This window comes from Metschnikowia bicuspidata (assembly GCF_001664035.1).
Source record: "Metschnikowia bicuspidata var. bicuspidata NRRL YB-4993 chromosome Unknown METBIscaffold_3, whole genome shotgun sequence".
Lineage (NCBI taxonomy): Eukaryota > Fungi > Ascomycota > Pichiomycetes > Serinales > Metschnikowiaceae > Metschnikowia > Metschnikowia bicuspidata.
The window spans coordinates 1,018,480-1,036,070 of NW_017387733.1; the positions used below are offsets into that span (position 1 = coordinate 1,018,480).

The 17,591-nt window shown below is 40.6% G+C and overlaps 10 protein-coding genes and 1 non-coding gene across 11 annotated transcripts; 7 read left to right on the top strand and 4 right to left on the bottom strand.

Annotated features, from left to right (window-relative positions):
* Positions 1–743: 743 nt before the first annotated feature.
* METBIDRAFT_t128 lies at positions 744–815 on the top strand. The gene has a single exon. It is a non-coding gene; the product is annotated as a tRNA-Met (tRNA).
* METBIDRAFT_31770 (uncharacterized protein) lies at positions 784–1,693 on the top strand. Its single transcript, XM_018855912.1, has one exon. It carries the CDS (start codon positions 910–912, stop codon positions 1,411–1,413), a length of 504 nt encoding a protein of 167 aa, XP_018711697.1. The 5' UTR covers positions 784–909; the 3' UTR covers positions 1,414–1,693.
* Positions 1,694–1,751: 58 nt separating this feature from the next.
* PEX1 (AAA family ATPase peroxin 1) lies at positions 1,752–5,431 on the top strand. Its single transcript, XM_018855913.1, has one exon. The coding sequence runs from the start codon at positions 1,845–1,847 to the stop codon at positions 5,031–5,033; it is 3,189 nt and encodes a 1,062-aa protein (XP_018711698.1). The 5' UTR covers positions 1,752–1,844; the 3' UTR covers positions 5,034–5,431.
* Positions 5,312–6,568, bottom strand: METBIDRAFT_31772 (ERMES complex subunit). Its single transcript, XM_018855914.1, has one exon. The coding sequence runs from the start codon at positions 6,529–6,531 to the stop codon at positions 5,473–5,475; it is 1,059 nt and encodes a 352-aa protein (XP_018711699.1). The 5' UTR covers positions 6,532–6,568; the 3' UTR covers positions 5,312–5,472.
* Positions 6,569–6,684: 116 nt separating this feature from the next.
* PSF1 (DNA replication protein) lies at positions 6,685–7,350 on the top strand (the record flags this gene model as incomplete). Its single annotated transcript, XM_018854077.1, has 1 exon — positions 6,685–7,350. One exon carries the CDS (start codon positions 6,685–6,687, stop codon positions 7,348–7,350), a length of 666 nt encoding a protein of 221 aa, XP_018711700.1.
* Positions 7,351–7,407: 57 nt separating this feature from the next.
* MED11 (Med11p) lies at positions 7,408–7,755 on the bottom strand (the record flags this gene model as incomplete). Its single annotated transcript, XM_018857484.1, has 1 exon — positions 7,408–7,755. One exon carries the CDS (start codon positions 7,753–7,755, stop codon positions 7,408–7,410), a length of 348 nt encoding a protein of 115 aa, XP_018711701.1.
* Positions 7,756–7,845: 90 nt separating this feature from the next.
* METBIDRAFT_40974 (dihydrofolate synthase) lies at positions 7,846–9,165 on the top strand (the record flags this gene model as incomplete). The annotated part of the gene is made up of 1 exon (XM_018857336.1): positions 7,846–9,165. The coding sequence occupies one exon, from the start codon at positions 7,846–7,848 to the stop codon at positions 9,163–9,165; it is 1,320 nt and encodes a 439-aa protein (XP_018711702.1).
* Positions 9,155–10,795, top strand: METBIDRAFT_69468 (uncharacterized protein; the record flags this gene model as incomplete). The annotated part of the gene is made up of 1 exon (XM_018858380.1): positions 9,155–10,795. The coding sequence occupies one exon, from the start codon at positions 9,158–9,160 to the stop codon at positions 10,793–10,795; it is 1,638 nt and encodes a 545-aa protein (XP_018711703.1).
* A 25-nt stretch (positions 10,796–10,820) lies between these two features.
* Positions 10,821–11,923, bottom strand: ASC1 (40S ribosomal protein RACK1; the record flags this gene model as incomplete). Its single annotated transcript, XM_018857331.1, has 2 exons — positions 10,821–11,246; positions 11,396–11,923. 2 exons carry the CDS (start codon positions 11,921–11,923, stop codon positions 10,821–10,823), a joined length of 954 nt encoding a protein of 317 aa, XP_018711704.1.
* Positions 11,924–12,577: 654 nt separating this feature from the next.
* On the top strand, positions 12,578–13,504 carry GCN3 (translation initiation factor eIF2B subunit alpha; the record flags this gene model as incomplete). The annotated part of the gene is made up of 1 exon (XM_018857447.1): positions 12,578–13,504. The coding sequence occupies one exon, from the start codon at positions 12,578–12,580 to the stop codon at positions 13,502–13,504; it is 927 nt and encodes a 308-aa protein (XP_018711705.1).
* METBIDRAFT_42020 (uncharacterized protein) lies at positions 13,501–14,880 on the bottom strand (the record flags this gene model as incomplete). Its single annotated transcript, XM_018857480.1, has 1 exon — positions 13,501–14,880. One exon carries the CDS (start codon positions 14,878–14,880, stop codon positions 13,501–13,503), a length of 1,380 nt encoding a protein of 459 aa, XP_018711706.1.
* Between the last annotated feature and the right edge of the window lie 2,711 nt (positions 14,881–17,591).

Genomic DNA, 17,591 nt, shown 5'->3' on the forward strand with positions numbered 1-17,591 from the left:
GGTACATTTTAATCGATCTTTAGGTGGCTGGATTCATCTGATCGAAGCCTCAAAGCGATAATCTGATATATGAAAATTCTTAAACTTCCATTTACGAACCATTTTTGATTGATTCATCTGATTAAAGGAGCGAAACTATATACATAATATATATAAAAAAACCTTTAAACAGCTCCCAGCTACGTACCTGAGGGAGTTCTAGGAGATTGGTCGCTATCGTTAGAGTGAAAGCGTTTGCTGGGCAGGTACTTAGGGGTCACTGGTTGCCGTGTAATTTTTCCTTTTAGGCTCATGAGGAGTGTAGTCACGGGGTTTACATCCATCCAGTGTATATGAAAAAAAAACTCATGAATGTCTTCTAGAGAGTGGCAACAGCCACGGAAATCAAAATTATCGTTTATATAATATATTATATATTAGTGTTATTATTTTCAGGTCGTCGAAAATAAATGTTATGATACGACATGAACAAGATTATAGATTCTCGTCATCCTGTATAATACGAAGGACGAAGAGTCTAAACATTCCTGATCGGGGTTACCCCTCACCTACTGTATAGAATGGTTCCGAACTATAAAGGAGCGTGAGGCTGAGACATCCCTGAAGAAGGACAACACTTTTTAGACATCGAGAATACGACAGATAGACTAAGCCTATCCACTAAGGCTGAACTATCTATAAACCGATCTACTCGTAGTTTAAGAGACAGCTCAAGGCTGTTTCATAATAATAGACATCAAGGCAGCGCCGTGGCGCAGTGGAAGCGCGCAGGGCTCATAACCCTGATGTCCCTGGATCGAAACCAGGCGGCGCTAATTTTCTTTTTTCTTTCCTTTTTTTGCTTCAAGTCATGTGATCTGAATTGTAAAATCTAGTTGCGAGGTCAGTATACTATTTCTCATCCGTATCATGAGTTGGTTTGGCGGTTCCCCATCAAAGGTCTCTGCTGTTAAGCAAGTTGAAAGATCTGACACCAACGACAATTCTCAATATCTTGATGATCTTCCTCCCAAGTTTGAAGACAGGGAACCCATACATGCAAAGCAACCAACTTATGGCGATGCATTTCGGAACCTAAAGCTCAGTGATTTCTCACTCGAAACTTATGTTGGTATGCCGTGCTTCCGGGAAGCAATGATCACAGGTTTCCAAAGCATGGGAGTACTAGGGTTTGTCACGTTTCTTATACATAAAAATCCTGGCCGTTCAGTGAACTGGGCTATTTGTGGATTTTTCTTGGGCAGTGTTGTTGGATGGGAACAATGTCGATCAATTCGGAAAAAATCGTTTCAGACGGTGGAGGCAGCACGTGTTGCTAATCAAGACAAAGTTCGTAGAAAACTTGAGGACCGTTCTGCTGATGATGAAACATTAAGTCAATTCAATAAGACTCAAACCGGTGAATGTGAATAAACAACAAGAAACTCAAACATATTTGCATTCACATCAAATAAATAGTGCCACGATACGAAAACAGAATCAAAAAAGATCAAAAAAAAGAATAACTGAACTGGCGATTAAAAAAGTAATCTTTCTGCCTCTTGTGTTGTTTTGAACACAACTCTGAATGTATGTATGAAAGTCCGGAATGAATAACAGCAGTAGTATCTCGTACTCATTTCTTCAGTTTCTGTTAATGAAATTTTTATGCGTGTGTGATCTTGAGAGTTCGCCTTGTTGCAGTCTGACCGAGCTTGAACTAAGATGACTCTCGTAAAGCAGAGTCTCATTGACTCAACCGAGGTCACCCCCGCACCGGCAACGCGCGAGGGTTCAACGCGGAAACTGATATAAAGCGCTGGAGTAACTTCCCATACTAGTTGACAAATTAATTTCCATAAAATATGGAGAACGTGTTAGCAAAGGTTGTACTCAGACAGTCATGGAACAACCTCATTGATTTGCCTTCTCAAGTTACCAGTTTATTGTATAATGCCGGTGTCTCCCCACAAGAGGTCATCGTTGAAATTGTGCTGAAGACTCACAATCAATGCTACATTGGATGGTCCGGAATGAACTCCAGATCTTCGCTGGACATGAATATTGATCCCTTATCTGCTCAGGCCTTAAATCTCTCAGAGAATGAACCGATCACTATCAACGTGAAGATTCAAAATTTCAAATCATCAAGAATCATGTTAGAACCCGAAACGTTTTCGGATTGGGAGCTCGTTGAATTACATGCTGCGTACATCGAATCCAAACTCATTGAGCAATCCAGGTGCGTAGCCGTGGGCCAACCTTTGATTATATATCCGACTAAGACCTCATCGGTCAAACTACACGTGAAAGACATTGGCGCGGAACATCGGTTTGCCATGATAGATCCTTTTGCTGAGGTGAGCATTGCCCCTAAGCGATATGAAGAGAAGTCTGCAAATGCTCGCTCTTCAAAGTCAATAAAAAACTCTCTGAGTGATAAGATGTCAACCCCTACTCTTTTGAAAAGGGGAATTTCAATGCACAATACAAGTCAGCAGGTTGGTTCTTCCGATCCAAGGTCAAATGAGTATGCTCTATATGGAAATATTCAAGAGTTCACTGGTACTTTTGGAAGCTGTGAGTTTTTCTGTGTGTCGGTTATTGCTGGTCCCGACTCAAAGCTGCATAATGATTCCCCATCCCCAGTTAGTAGCCGAGAGGCAACAAAACATCCTGAGAAAAGTAAGCAGGTGGCCATCATCCTGGAGAGTAAACAAATTGTTGCAAGTTTTATCGATCACTCTGAATCACCTAAAAATACAGTCATGTTGAGCGAAAACCTTGCAATATCCTTGAATGTCGAAAACTCTTTGGGCTATAAAGTGGTTCTCAAGCCAGCATCAAATTGTAAACCTACAAAGGCTCCGACAGTGATCATTCGCCCATACATAACCAAAGGCAAGAAAATTGATTTTGTTTCCCGATCTTCACCAAAAAAGACCCAGGTTGAGGACTCAAAACAAATTGCCGAGTCATTGTTTTTTAATTCCAAAGGCTCGACATACCCAGTATCAAATTTCTGCAAAGTCCCAATTGTTCCAAAATTACTACCATACGGTGGAATAATAACTTTCAAGAAAACTCTGGATCCACATGCGTGGTTCAGACTTTCTGGTCTGGCTAAATCCATTAAAGAGCTAAAAATCGAATTCGGAGAGCCAATCACACGCTTTCCGTGGGAAATACAGAAAAACTCATCAAGCGCTGAACTCGAAACCTTGTATGGTATCGATCCCCTTCTTAGTGACCTAACTGAACACTTGAGAGTATTCAAGAGCACGGGTCTAGTGATCCATGGAACCCAAGGAAGTGGAAAGTCTGCAATTTTGAAAGTTTTGGATAGAAGATTAAGAGACGAATGTAACATGTTCACCAAATTTGTTGCATGTGAGGTCTTGATGAATGAAAGTACTGAGCAAATACGCCCCAAATTCACGAGATGGATCAACGAAGCTGTTTGGAATCAGCCCTCTGTTCTCATTTTCGACAATTTGGACAAGGTATTATCAGCTGAAGTTGAGAACACCGATTCCTCGATATCTGATCAATTGACCGAGCATCTTATCTCTCTAATGCGAAATGTTTCTTCGCAAAAAGGAACAAATGTCTCCATTCTAATTTCTGGAAAATCTAAAGAATCATTCAACAAGTTGTTTTTTCAGTCTCATTTAATCGAAAAATATTGCAATATTGGAGTTCCGGATAAGGCTACAAGAGCTGCAATTCTTGAGAATTATCTATCCCGAAATCTTAATTGCACACTTTCTTTTGATTTAATGGATGTTGTTCTGGAGACTGAAGGATACTTACCTAATGATTTAAAGGTTTTGAGTGACAGAATGTATTATGAAAGTCTTCGTTGGTGTAAGAAAAACCACACAATGATTGAGGCTGAAAAAGAGATCAATATTCATTCGAGAGATTTGGAAGCATCGCTTTGTGGATTTCAACCATCAAGTTTAAGAGGAGTCAAATTAGAAAAGTCAGGAACACAATGGAAGGATATTGGTGGAATGGAAGAGGCGAAGCGTGTACTTTTGGAAACTCTCGAATGGCCAACGAAGTATGCCCCAATTTTTGCCAGCTGTCCATTGAGATTGAGGTCTGGACTCCTTTTGTATGGATATCCAGGTTGTGGTAAGACCTTGCTCGCGAGTGCCATAGCCAGTCAGTGTGGTTTGAACTTTATCTCCATTAAAGGCCCTGAAATTCTCAATAAATATATTGGCGCTTCAGAGCAATCAGTGAGAGAGCTTTTTGAAAGAGCTCAGTCTGCTAAACCCTGCATTTTGTTCTTTGATGAATTCGACTCTATTGCTCCGAAAAGAGGGCACGACTCCACTGGCGTTACTGACAGAGTCGTGAATCAAATTTTGACTCAAATGGATGGTGCAGAGGGCTTGGATGGGGTTTACGTTCTAGCAGCTACTAGCAGGCCGGACTTAATAGATTCTGCCCTATTGCGTCCAGGTCGTTTAGACAAAAGCATTCTATGTGATTTACCGGATTTTCGTGACAGATTAAACATTTTAGCATGCATCTGCAATAAAATGAATATTCTGGTAAATTTGGAACTCGAAGACATTGCCTCCAAAACCGAGGGATTCAGTGGTGCGGATTTGCAAGGTTTAGCCTATAATGCGTATCTAAAGGCGGTCCATGAAAAGCTCAGCAACGATGAGAAGATTGCGAATGGCGAAATAAATGGCCCCGAAGAAAGCCATGAGTTTTTTCTTATCAACTCTCAAAAGGAGAGAAATAAGATAAGAACCGCCGAGAATGTCGCTATACTGCAGCAACTTATGGCAGTTTTTGGAACTAAGGATAAACAAGCGGATTCAGTGCAACCAGAAATTGAATCGAGTAGATCTCAGGTTATAATCAAGAGATCACATTTCCTCGAAAGTTTGAAAGAAAGCAAACTGTCCATCTCTGCATCTGAAAAGACTAAGTTACTCAAAATCTACACCGAATTCCAAAGTGGCAGAGATGGAAATATGCCAGATGGAAGCACGAGTAATGAAATTGGCGGTCGCACCACACTCATGTAAATTAAATGTGAATTACTGTGGATTCTAACTGCACCCTTCGCGCCACGGTCCTTTGGCGAGCTATCCTGTTCTTTCGACTGCAAAAAATGCGGCCCAATTAATGAAGCTTACATTCTTATTTATCATGTATCCTGTTTAGGTCAAATTGGGTCATAATGAAAACGATATTTTCAGGGCTCTTAATATCGTGTGTTGCCTAAGGGCTTCAAGATGGTAGTCTTTAAAATATTGAGTCGCAAAAAACAAAAATTTTGCTATAAACTGAAAATTTGGAAAACGCCTCTAATAAATCTACAAACAAAGAGCGAGTTGATTAATCATTTGATCTAACATGTCTTTTTTTTTTTGAAGGACAAACATATGTATGTATCTTAAGAAACAGAAAATCACCGCCAGATCTAGATGTCATGTAAAATGAAATTGCCCTTACTCGAAATCCTTATTCTTCTTCGTTTAAGCCAAAGCACACCCAGCTAGGCCAGCAAACTTCATCTCGAATAATGTTTCTCAACTGCTCGACGAGAAATTTTTCAACCTTCCCAACATTTCTGAGTACATTATGTTCGTTTTCACCAATTTCTGTATCGATCTTCACGTTGCGGATAACATCTATTCTTTCTTTATTGTTTGCAGCAGCATAATCTACAAAATTGCCTTCCTGAAATGAAATTCCAGAGGCTCTTGCACCATTGACTGCGTTGTACCTCTGATCGTTAGGTATCGAAAAATAATCTGCTTTTGCTGTATGTAGATCACACAAAAACGAGACAAAGACATTCTTATTGATATAAGCAAGTGCAGCCAAACTATGGATCTCCAAATCAGTTATTTTCAATTTAATTGGAAGTGTAATAAACTGGGCTGACGGGTAGTTTACCAACAAATTAACTGAGATCTCAATCATGATGTCGCCACGATAATCAATTTCTAATACAAATTGAATATCATTAGATGTATCTACATTAGTTTCGCTTTTTGAACTAGAATGTGAAGAAATATTGAGAGCACTGGGTTTGAAAAAGGTAGTTGGTGTTTCTCTTTCTTGAGGGCCCAATCCCAAATTGTTCATGCTGTAATTATGTAACCTTTTGGATGTCTCTTGGCCTCTCATTGAACCATCTGTGTCATTATATGAAAATTCAAAATCATTCATTGAATTGTTAGTGCCAGCTTTTATCTGCGCATGTCTTGAGTCGTCGTCATCATCTTCACTCGATGATGATTCGTTACTTTCATCCAGCAGACCAGTCTTAGTGACAGGCTCTCGTCGACACTCGTCATCAGAAATTGACTCAGTATAAAACTCTTCAAACGGAGTGCCAATATGTCTTATGGTTATCTCTGGTGGAGCTGACCCCATGGAAAAGTCAGATACACATAACTTATCAATAAACGAAGGAAGAGTGATAGAGTTGAATTGCTCATCTAGAAAGTTTTTCAAGTTATCATTAAGGGAGCTGTCAGAAGTCAATGCCTCCCAGTTAATTTCAAAAGACATAACTAGAACACTTCGTTAATTCTTGGTACAGCTGCGTACTGGGGTCTCAAGACTCTCACAGGTCAAGATGGCATATGATCAGCGCGCGCTGGCCTCCGGTTTACTCTCTGAGCTCACCCACAACGTGAAGTATACCTACAGTTTGCCTGAAAAATGTATGGCGACTTAGCTACTAAGCTAATACTTGAGGCTAAAAGGACTAAAAATTTGACAGAACTACCAATATATGAGCATGAATTGGTTAAGAATATCTTGCAAGAGACCTCAGATTTGCATAAGGATGTTGAGTTTTTAAATGAACAACAGTTGACACAGACAAGTATGGAAAATGATGCTAGAAGGATAAATCAGTGTCAACTCTTTGTCACTCACTTGTGTCTTCGAAGGAACAAACGATGTATGTTAGCGTATGAGAAACTTCGCGCCGGGAAGATTGATGAATTTTCATGGTTGAACATTGACCCAGTTCTCAGTGGGAGTAAGACTTCGACAAGTCTTGGAAATCTGGCAGCTGATTCTATTCGATCTAAAGCATGCACTAAAAATCTAGCCATCGAAAACTTAAGCCATCAGGAGCAAGAGTACTTCAAAAAGTATCAAGACATATTACTAGACTTCAAATCAAGCTTTGCAGATATAGATCTCTCAGGAGATTTAGAGCCCCCGAAAGAGATCTTTATCGATGTGAGAGTCCTAAAAAATGGGGGTGAGGTTCAAACAGAGTATGGTGTTTTCAACCTTATAAAGGACTCCCAATTCTACGTGAGGAAATCGGATGTTGATAGGTTAATACAGCAAGGGTTTTTAGAGGAAATATAGATGTGTAAATTTTTTTTTTTCAATTGAAATCCAAATACAAAGCTCAGGCTACATACCTCATTCCAAGTTTTTTAATTCTGCTTCGAGCTTGATTTCACCGAGGGCAGTATTCTTCTTCTCCACACTCACTGGCAACACCATCACCAGGTCTTTGTTCAGTTGAGAGGTTCCCGTGTTGTCATCTAAGAGTTTGACTTCTTTCCTCAAGCTTATGGCCACGTTGCTCAAAGAGCTGTAGAATTTTCTCACGTCGCCACTGAAGTGATCTCTAATTTGAGAAACGTCCTGGAAGTCGGATTTGCTCGGCACAGTATACGTTTCAAAAATGCATCCTAGACTTTCCAAGAGTTGAACGATGCCTTCGTCAATTTTATTCAAAGCTTCAAGTCTTTGCTCTATGAACATCTTCTCGGGCATGGTTAGTGTGACATCCAAAGCAAAAGTTCGCACTACATTCACTTTTCAATCGCCACACACTCTTTCTTCTCTACGACAATGGCGATAGAACTAGGCCTTAAGAGAATAAGAAAATTGCTTTCCTACCTAGGCAACCCACACGTGAGCTCTTATAAATCTGTTCATATTGCTGGAACAAATGGCAAAGGATCCACAATCGCGTATCTATCACTGATTCTCACACATGCTAAAATCTCCAATGGCCGGTTCACATCACCACATTTACTATCATACAACGATTGCATATCAATAAACAACCAAACTTATTCGCTTCATAAATTCGAAAAGGTCAGAAATTCAGTGCTTAGTCACAATGCACGTTATAATCTAGGGTGCACAGAGTTTGAAATCTTAACTGCAACCGCATTTAAAATATTTGAGATCGAGCAAGTGGAGTTGGCCTTGATAGAAGTGGGCCTCGGTGGCCGACTTGACGCAACAAATGTGCTCACACCATACGCCAACGGTAACACCCCAGGTGGAGTGATAGTTTGTGGTATCACAAAAATCGGAATCGACCATGAAGGGTTTTTAGGAAACACTATTACTGATATCGCAAGAGAGAAGGCAGGGATTATAAAAACATCAGTCCCAGTTGTGGTCGATCATACGAATCAACGACAGGCTTTGGATGAAATAGCAAGGAAAGCTGCAGCTGTAAACGCTCCTCTTTTCAGTACAGAGAAAAGCATGGCATGTGAAATTGACAATCCAATCCAATATTCACCAATGCTTGGCCAGTACCAAACCGAAAATCTATCTGTAGCTCTACACATTGTTGCGACGATACAGAAAACTTTGAAATCCAATGAATTGACACGGGATTGTATCATTTCAGGAATTAGAAATACTTATTGGCCTGGCCGATTGCAGAGGCTTCAAGACAAAACAACAGGAATAGAGTTTTTGTTGGATGGAGCTCATAACGAATGTGCATCGATGGAATTAGGGAATTATTTGCGAAGCATTCGCCGCAAAGGATTCATATTTGTTGTTGGTATGAGCGAGGGAAAGTCAGTCGAAGGTCTTTTGAAGCATATTGCGCTGAAAGATAACGACGTCTTGATCCCTTTTCACTTCACAGCTCCCCCTGAAATGCCATGGGTGAAATGCCACGACGTTGAAAATATCTCCATGACTGCAAAAGATTATGTTGAGGAAGTTCTTAAAATGAAGAACGCGGATAACATTGCAGATCTATTCGACTTTCTTGCCGCGAGGAAAAACAACGGTGATGTCAGGCAGGTAGTTATATGCGGAAGCTTGTACCTCTGCTCCGATATTTTGCGCCACCAAATTGATCTACATCAGGAACCTGAACAGATAATTGAACTGGAAGCTGCCACGAAGTATGAATGACCTAGAAACAATTCGAAAGAAAAATATAGAACGAAATAAGGAGTTATTGAAAAAATTGAAGCTTGACAGTATACACTCTTCTATTCTTGCTTCGGCGAAACCCAAGACCAAACCCTCGTCGCAATTGAAAGTTAAGGTGGACAAGGCTCTTCCTACAAGACGTTCCAAAAGATTGCTGAAAGATCCTCATGACGCTGCAATTAAAACACTAGAAGAAGAGCGGGTGCAGAAGGAGCTCTCAACACAAGAGAAAATGAGAGAATTAAGACTGTCAAAATTGAATGGAAATTTCCAAATCAAGGATCTTCTCGCTGATTCAAAGCTGGGTAAACTTTTCAAAGAATATCTTGTTTATGGAGAAGGTGGAACTGCAAACGTGGGCTCTGGTTCAGAAACTGAGGAGCATGAGCCTGATATGAGAAGTTCACGTGAACTTGCAGTGCTCCATCAATTGAGTCAGAATATTACAGAATTTGATGACGCAATGGAAAAACATACAAATGATCAGGATTTAAGTTTCACTGATGTACATGAAAACTTTGCTAATCTCAAGCTACATTCACTCACTGATCCCTCACAGGTTAAACTCACACCTCATCGGATCACATCGATTTTATTTCATCCTTCAACCTCTGATAGAATGGCATTCGCTGGCGACACAAATGGTTGTCTTGGGATCTGGGCAGTAGATCAGAAGACCGAGGCAGATCAACCGAATGTGGTCGTAGCCAAACCCCATGGGCGAGCCATTTCTAAGATTTTAGACATACCCCAGAAACAGACTCATATCGCAACAGCTTCATATGATGGCTCTGGTAGGATTCATGACCTAACAAAGCAAAGTGTTATTGAAAATTTTGATGTAACCGATGAACAGGGAAACCCTATTGGCATTTCTGATATAAATTGCTCATCACAACACGTTCTTTATGCCACTACTATGAATGGCCAATTTGTGCGACACGATATGAGAGAAAATTCCAAAAGCGTTATGTACCACAGTCTCGTGAGACTTCACGACAAGAAAATTGGAGGCTTTTCTATAAACCCTGCAGACGAATTTCAGATTGCGACTGCTTCACTCGATAGAACGATGAAGATCTGGGATCTCCGAAATGTATCCAAGCGTAATTCTCACTCGGACATATTAGATGGGCTTGCTGCACCTTACAATAGTGAAGGCTATACTTCGAGACTTTCAATTTCAAACGTTGATTGGAACTCTAATCAACACTTAGTTTGTAATGGGTACGATGATAGAATCAGGGTATTTGGTATCTCAAATCAGATCAAGAACAAACCTGCTACCCATACACAAAGGCGGAAGAAAGCAGCCTCGGTAAAGGGTACTTTTGCTTTGGAAAAAGAGATCAAACATAATTGTCAGACGGGAAGATGGGTCTCCATTTTGAAATCTAGATGGCAGAAGTCGCCCACGGATGGGCTTCAGAAATTTGCCATTGGGAACATGAATCGAAGCATAGACATATACGGCGAAGATGGGGATTTAATTGCTAACTTGTCTGACATGGAGGCCATGACAGCAATCCCTGCAGTAGTCGCTATACACCCTACAAACAATTGGGTGATTGGAGGAAATTCTTCCGGTAAAGTTTTCATATTTAACTAGAAACATCACTAATCTAACTTACGATTTAAGCAGAAGAGGTCATGACTTGCCAAACTCTGATGATGTTGTCAGTGTAACCGGCAAACAAGTTTTGGCCGTCAGCAGACCAGGCCAAAGAAATAGCCTCTGGCTCCTTAGCCTTGGCGCTGACAGTGAACTCAGGCTTCAACTCATCCAACAAAGTTCTCTCTTGCAAGTTGAAGATCTTGATACCAGAGGAGGTGGCAGCAGCCAACCAGTATCTGCTTGGAGAGAAAGCCAAAGCGTGGACCTCAGACGAAGCGTTCAAGGTGTACAAGGTGTTGTTGGTGTTCAAGTCCCACAAGATGATAACACCGTCCTTGCCAGCGGAAGCGTTCAACGATCCATCAGGGGAGATGGTGATACATGAAATGTAACCAGTGTGTCCAATGAAGTCGGCGTTAAGCTTGTAGTCGTTCAAGTCCCAGGACTAAATAGTTAGTAAGTTCTCAGATGTGAAATAAGAGGAGATTGAATTCAGAGATCTTGGTGTATAAGAAGTCTCATTCGGGAGCAAAGCCCCGTCTGAAGTAGCAAATATAGGTAACATCATAATCAAACAAAAAATGGAAAACATACCTTGACAGTTTTGTCCCAAGAAGCAGAGATGACAGTAGAAGTCTCCTTATCAGGTGAGAATCTGACAGCAGAAACCCAGTCCTTGTGACCGGACAAAGTAGCCATGCACTCACCAATAGTGTTCCAGACTTTAACAGTCTTGTCACGGGAGGCAGAAACAATTTGTCTCAAGTTGTTGGCAATGGAGACAGACAAAACATCACCAGTGTGTCCAACAAATCTCTTGGTGGATCTTCCGGTCTCCAAGTCCCACAATCTCAAGGTCTTGTCCCAAGAACCAGACAAAGCGTAAGCACCGTCAGCAGAGATAGTAACATCGGAAACGATGTGAGAGTGGCCGATGAAAGACTTCTTGGCAACACCGAACTCGTGGTCTTCACCACCAGTCAAGTTCCAGGCAATCAAGGTCTTGTCTCTGGAACCAGACAACAACAAGTCTGGCTTGGTTGCGTTGGTAGCCAAGGATGTGACCCATCCATTGTGGCCTTTCAAAGTACCTCTCAAAACTAAAACTTCTTGGTCAGCCATTTTGCAGATTAATCTCTAAGGAATCAAAAGAGAAAAAGAAAATTTAGATGAGGTGCTCAATCTCATAGTCGCAAAATTTTCACGATCACGTGACATTCAGATATACGATGGACTGACAATTACGCCTGCAGCGTGATCGGAAATACACATGCTGGTAGTGACTGTTTTTGCCGAGAGTGAGCACAGCTATCCTCACTATGGGAACCTCGAAATTAGGTTGGTATATGGATTTTCGATTTCGTTGATCGTTGTTGCCTTCATCCCGTATTGTGCTACCGCATACTTGTAGTTATCTTATTTTCATATTCCTATCAAATTTGCAAACTCTCTCCTTCTATATCGAATTCGAAACAAAAATTGAAGAAAAAAGCTAAACCACGTTGTGTGGATACGATCAGATGGTACAAGACAGTACAAATTTAGGAGAAAACAAAAAAAAATCCCCCACAAAAACCACACAGAAGTTTGCCAACAAATTCAGTTACATTTCCTGTAGCTGTGTCGTAGTAATCAATTATGAGTCGTCGAACTGTTGCTTGCCAGTAGAGTCTTCCTTGCGGCCCATCGAATATTAGAAACAGTCGTACACCAACTCGCACATCGGGTTTTAAACGATAATTCAGCAACGCATCCATCAAAAGAAAAAAAAATCAAATGTCGGACTCTACCTTTGATATCAAACAAACATACCTCAAATTCTTGGAGGATGACAAGGATATGACAATGCCAGTTGCGGCTATTGAGTCACTTGTCACTATGTTGAGAGTAAAACAGCCGTCAACGTCCAGTGAGCTCATCAACCTAGTAAGATCAAGTATTCAGACTTTGAAACTGTCAATTTCCAATGCAATTTCCCTATCCGCTGGCTGTGATTTATTTATGCGATTTGTTTTGAGAAATACTAAACTTTATTCAGACTGGGAGTCGTGTAAAAAAAACCTAGTTGAAAATGGAGAGTTGTTTGTGCAACGAGCAAAGGAATCAAGAGACAAGTCAGCAGCTTTCGGCGTTCCATTTATCAAAGATGATGACACAATTTTAGTGCACTCGTATTCACGGGTTGTATTTCAATTACTTTCAAAAGCTAAGATGGACAATTTGCTTCGGTTTAAGGTCATTGTTACGGAGGCTAGGCCATCAGGTAAAGGCTATTTGATGGCCAAACTCTTAAGAGACTGCGATATTCCGGTTGAGGTTATTGTTGATAATGCAGTGGGTTACATGCTACATAAAGTAGACAAGATATTAGTTGGTGCAGAGGGTGTCGTTGAAAGTGGCGGGATCATCAACCATATTGGATCCTATCAAATTGGCTGCCTCGCAAAAGCAAACAATAAACCCTTCTATGTTGTCACAGAATCCCACAAGTTTGTCAGATTATTTCCGTTGACGCCCAATGATTTGCCACGCGAGATGGCCACGATTTTGGACGATACGAATGAAAACACTGATGACGATCTTCTCAAAACGCAGTTAATTGATTACACGCCTCACGAATTCATCACTGCTTTGATCACGGATTTGGGAGTTTTGACACCATCTGCTGTATCTGAAGAATTGATCAAAATGTGGTATGACTAACTTGGTGCTCCGGTACCCGAGAGCTTCAAGAAATTCAAACTCAAGTCTTCCAAATCATATTTGTCAATTCCGTCAGTTGCTTGCTTTATGGCAACGCAAGTAATACCTATGTTTTCAAGGGCTTCAATATCGACAGGAATCTTAGAATTTTCCATGTAAAATAAGTGCGTCACAAACAGTGTCCAATCTAAAACCTGACCATGTCCGGATTTTTTAATCAGATACTGGGCCAGCTCAACAATAACTCTAATATAATCAAGTGCACCCAAGCCAGCAGTTTCGCGGTCTTCGTTTCCATTCAATAAAAGGATTCGCTTTTTGAATTTTGTGGGGTTCTCGGCAATAGCTCGTCCCACACCCTTTAATATAACAATAGGAGTGATGCTTGTCATAAGCGAACCAATGGAATACACGATTATCTCAGCATGCAAAAGTTTTGAGAGCACCCTTGACTGGGCGGTGGGGCATATTTCCTCTCCATATGGTGAGACATAAAAGATTCTCTTAATAGGAGACAGAAGTGGTTCTATCTCGCTTGTCTTGCGAAAGTGTAATTGGGACTTTTTGAGGTCAGGATGCGTGTACAGAGGCGTGTTTCCTATTTCCTCATCCGAAGGAATATTCGCATCATCAAAGTCATGAAATTCGTCTAGTCCATCAATTTGTTGATCCGGTCCAAATGTATCTGGTTCGCTTGATGATTCAATACTAGACTTCGAATTTGAGTATATTGATTTCATTGAAGGATGTGATATTTGCGACTGACCAGTAATCGTTGAGCCATCGGAGAGAAATGCACTTATGTGGTAACTGAAATTGGTATTCACGCAAGGAAGCACTTCGGAACTAGAATCAATGTCAGTTATTTTCATAAATAACTCGATTGCCGAATCCAATGAGCCAGTAAACAAGCGAATTGCCGTCAAGAGCAAATTGCCTATGTTTGCAAACTCAAACTTGAACTGTTTTCCGGGAGATGATCCAGCATATATTCTCGAACGTTTGAGAAGCTCAACGTGTATGTGGAGGAGGAATGATCGCACAATTTCCTTCGTGGAGTTCGGGATACCATGCCACAGCTCGTGAGATCCGTCAACAATTTGCTCCCACTGTGCTTTAGCAACGCTTGCATTAGCATTCAACCGTAGGCTCAAGACATCTCGAAGTCTGCGCTGATGGTGAGGAATAAGCTGTATAAGCCTAGATCTGATGTCTCCAATCGCAGGACCACCAATGACTCTTATGATTTCCGAAGATGACCCGCCAGTATCCAGGATAGGTAAAACATAGCTGACCTTGAAGTCGCTCCGACTGAATAACGGAACCAAATCATTTGTAGCCGTCCCCCCACTCAAAATAACTGTTGAAATAGTCATTGAAAGCTATGGCGTTCGGTCCCCTGCTAGACCATGTCATTAAAGACGCGCCATACCGACAACACACGGTAGACGCGCCGTCTACTGATGACTTCAATCCAATACACAGGTACAGACCTCATGTGCGCCAGTACTGCTCCTAAACTAACAAATGTATCCGATAAAACCACATACCGTTAAGAGCCAGAGAAAATTGCCTCCCTCACGATACTCCTCTTCCCTCATCAGATTCCACATGTATACCACTCACATACACGGTAATATATCCAATGCATCACGCTTAAATCAACACCACAAGTATAGTGTATATCTAAACAACAATTTGATCGTAACCTAAAATTACAGCTAAGCAGCATTGATAACAACTCCGCAGTGCCTACTTGCCATCTCCAAAAAAGTGTAGTGAACAAATTGTCAATTCCGGCTACACAACCAACCGCACACATTGAAAGACACCATCGTTTCAATTCTTCACATCTACCGTAATATGTACAATCCTTAATCAATCAGCAACCTAAAAACCAAGACAGACACACCAAGTAAAAACCAAGCGCTTTTCAAAAAACGTACAAAAATCAAAATAATAATCAAAAACCTGCTCAGAAAAACACGTCCCACGTCTTATAACACAAGCACAAACATATAATCAATACCACTTTAGGATCACCTATTCAACAAAACTGGGGCGGCAAAACATTTTAAAAGCAGCTGGCTTCGTAAAACCTGTGGCTATACTTTCCAACAACAGGGAACTTTACATACGGCAAATACTTCACCGCATGGCATGGAGAACTTCCACAAATAACTATCTTACGACGGATAAGATCTCGTACCTAAAAGCGACGCATCACAAATTAATCATGCCATGGTGATAATTCAATAAGATAACATACGCCAAGCCTGTCAAAATCGTGTAAACTTTAAAAACCCTCTCGTCATCGTAAATTACATCAATTCATCAAAACCTGATTGGAAGTCAATTTTTGCTCACACGAAATGTAACATATCAAAAATTAATTTTTGTAATAGAGGGCATAAGATCATAAACAAAATAATGCTTTTCGTGAGACATTGTGCAAACATCACTTCAGGTCTATCACCGATAAATTGGTCTAGCCCGAGAGCTCATATGCCATACATAGACTCTATACTTTCAATTGCCAAGCATACACGAATGTTGGAAGTAATTCGGGTACTACCATTATTAAGCAATACGCGTATTGAGAAACAAAACAATGAATTTTTGGATCATGATGTCAACCACAATCCTCAATCTCATACCAACCATACATTAGAACAAACTTCATGTCGCTTCACGTTGCCACCTTGGGACAGGAGTTCAATATTAATATTAAAGTCCATAATATATTCCCAAACATGACAGAAACTCTACGGACCATTCGAAACCAATCCCAAAATATTTTTGGATAAACATTTGTATATAAGATTTTTCATTCATTTCTCCGGAGCCCTTTTCAGAACAAGTACAAATTTAAAACGAAGAAGGTTGCAAATTTCAGGGGAACACAAAAACATCTTAGCGGATAAACAAAGCTGGCCCAGCCATTATCTCAGAGTATCAAGGTAATCTGGATGATTAATCTGTCTGGACCTAAATAAAAGACTGCGTGCCAACGATTGTACCCCACAATGTAAATCAGTAGTTTAGAAATTTAATGATTTTGGCACTCACAAAATGGAATCATATACTATGCAATAGGCTAATAGTACAAAATGTCTCAGAAGGCCGTTCCAGCATTTCTCTGCAATATTAAGAGTTCGAATAAAAATACATGCGTTCCTCAACTGTTCATACGATACTACAATATAACGAATTACTCAAGACTCGGGAATAATCTCTAAGGCAGGGAGGAATTCAACTGTCTCAAATAAATCAAAATCACTATAAGAGATGGGGTAATGCATGAAATGACACCTAGCAGGAAGACCATCAATTACGGCTACAATTTCACATAGGTATCTAACCATGATAAATAAAATATGAAATAATGGCCTCGGGGAATAGGAAACTCGTTGAGATCCATCATACAATATCAAAGGCGGTGATTTGAGGCATACGGCATCATTAGTAGCAAATGTATAGTTGTGCAAACCTAATGCATTTTAAACTTAGGGTCACCAGAAGACCCTTAATATTTTCAATCATTCCAGGTCTATTCTCTGATAACCCGAATTTTGAATTGAAAGGAAATCGAGATGAACATTCATAACCGCCCTGCGATAGATGTGCGAGGTAAGAGTCTAGCTCCACATATTCAATTCCTAATCCTGGGCACTTAGCAGTACCCATCAACTTTTAACGACAAGTCCGATTACTCGAAATTCTACCCTGGCTTGGGATTTGTAGCCATTAATCCATTAGTGCAATGAACAGTCCCGTCATTAGATTCGGTACCAGGTATGTATCGATCAGTGTAATTTGAAAAGATTGCAATTCTTTTGAAGTTTAGTCCTTCTAAAACCAATATGGAACACAAGAGGCCTAGAATGATGTAAATCAAAGATATGAATGCGTTGGATCAATCAATTCCCAGCTAGCACCTCCACCCCTCACTCGAGTTATCCCTTATGTCTAGCATAATCTTGATGATCCTGATGACATGAAGCGACTTGGGATCTCAAGCGAGGTGTGTTCGAAGGAGACAGCGGTGCTTGAGTCTACGTTATGACTTCATAGTGTGGGTTTATGG

Bases quoted from the DNA above. Each gene is read 5' to 3' on its own strand.
- PEX1 (XM_018855913.1), top strand. From the start codon at position 1,845: ATGGAGAACGTGTTAGCAAAGGTTGTACTCAGACAGTCATGGAACAAC.
- METBIDRAFT_31772 (XM_018855914.1), bottom strand. From the start codon at position 6,531: ATGTCTTTTGAAATTAACTGGGAGGCATTGACTTCTGACAGCTCCCTT.
- METBIDRAFT_31770 (XM_018855912.1), top strand. From the start codon at position 910: ATGAGTTGGTTTGGCGGTTCCCCATCAAAGGTCTCTGCTGTTAAGCAA.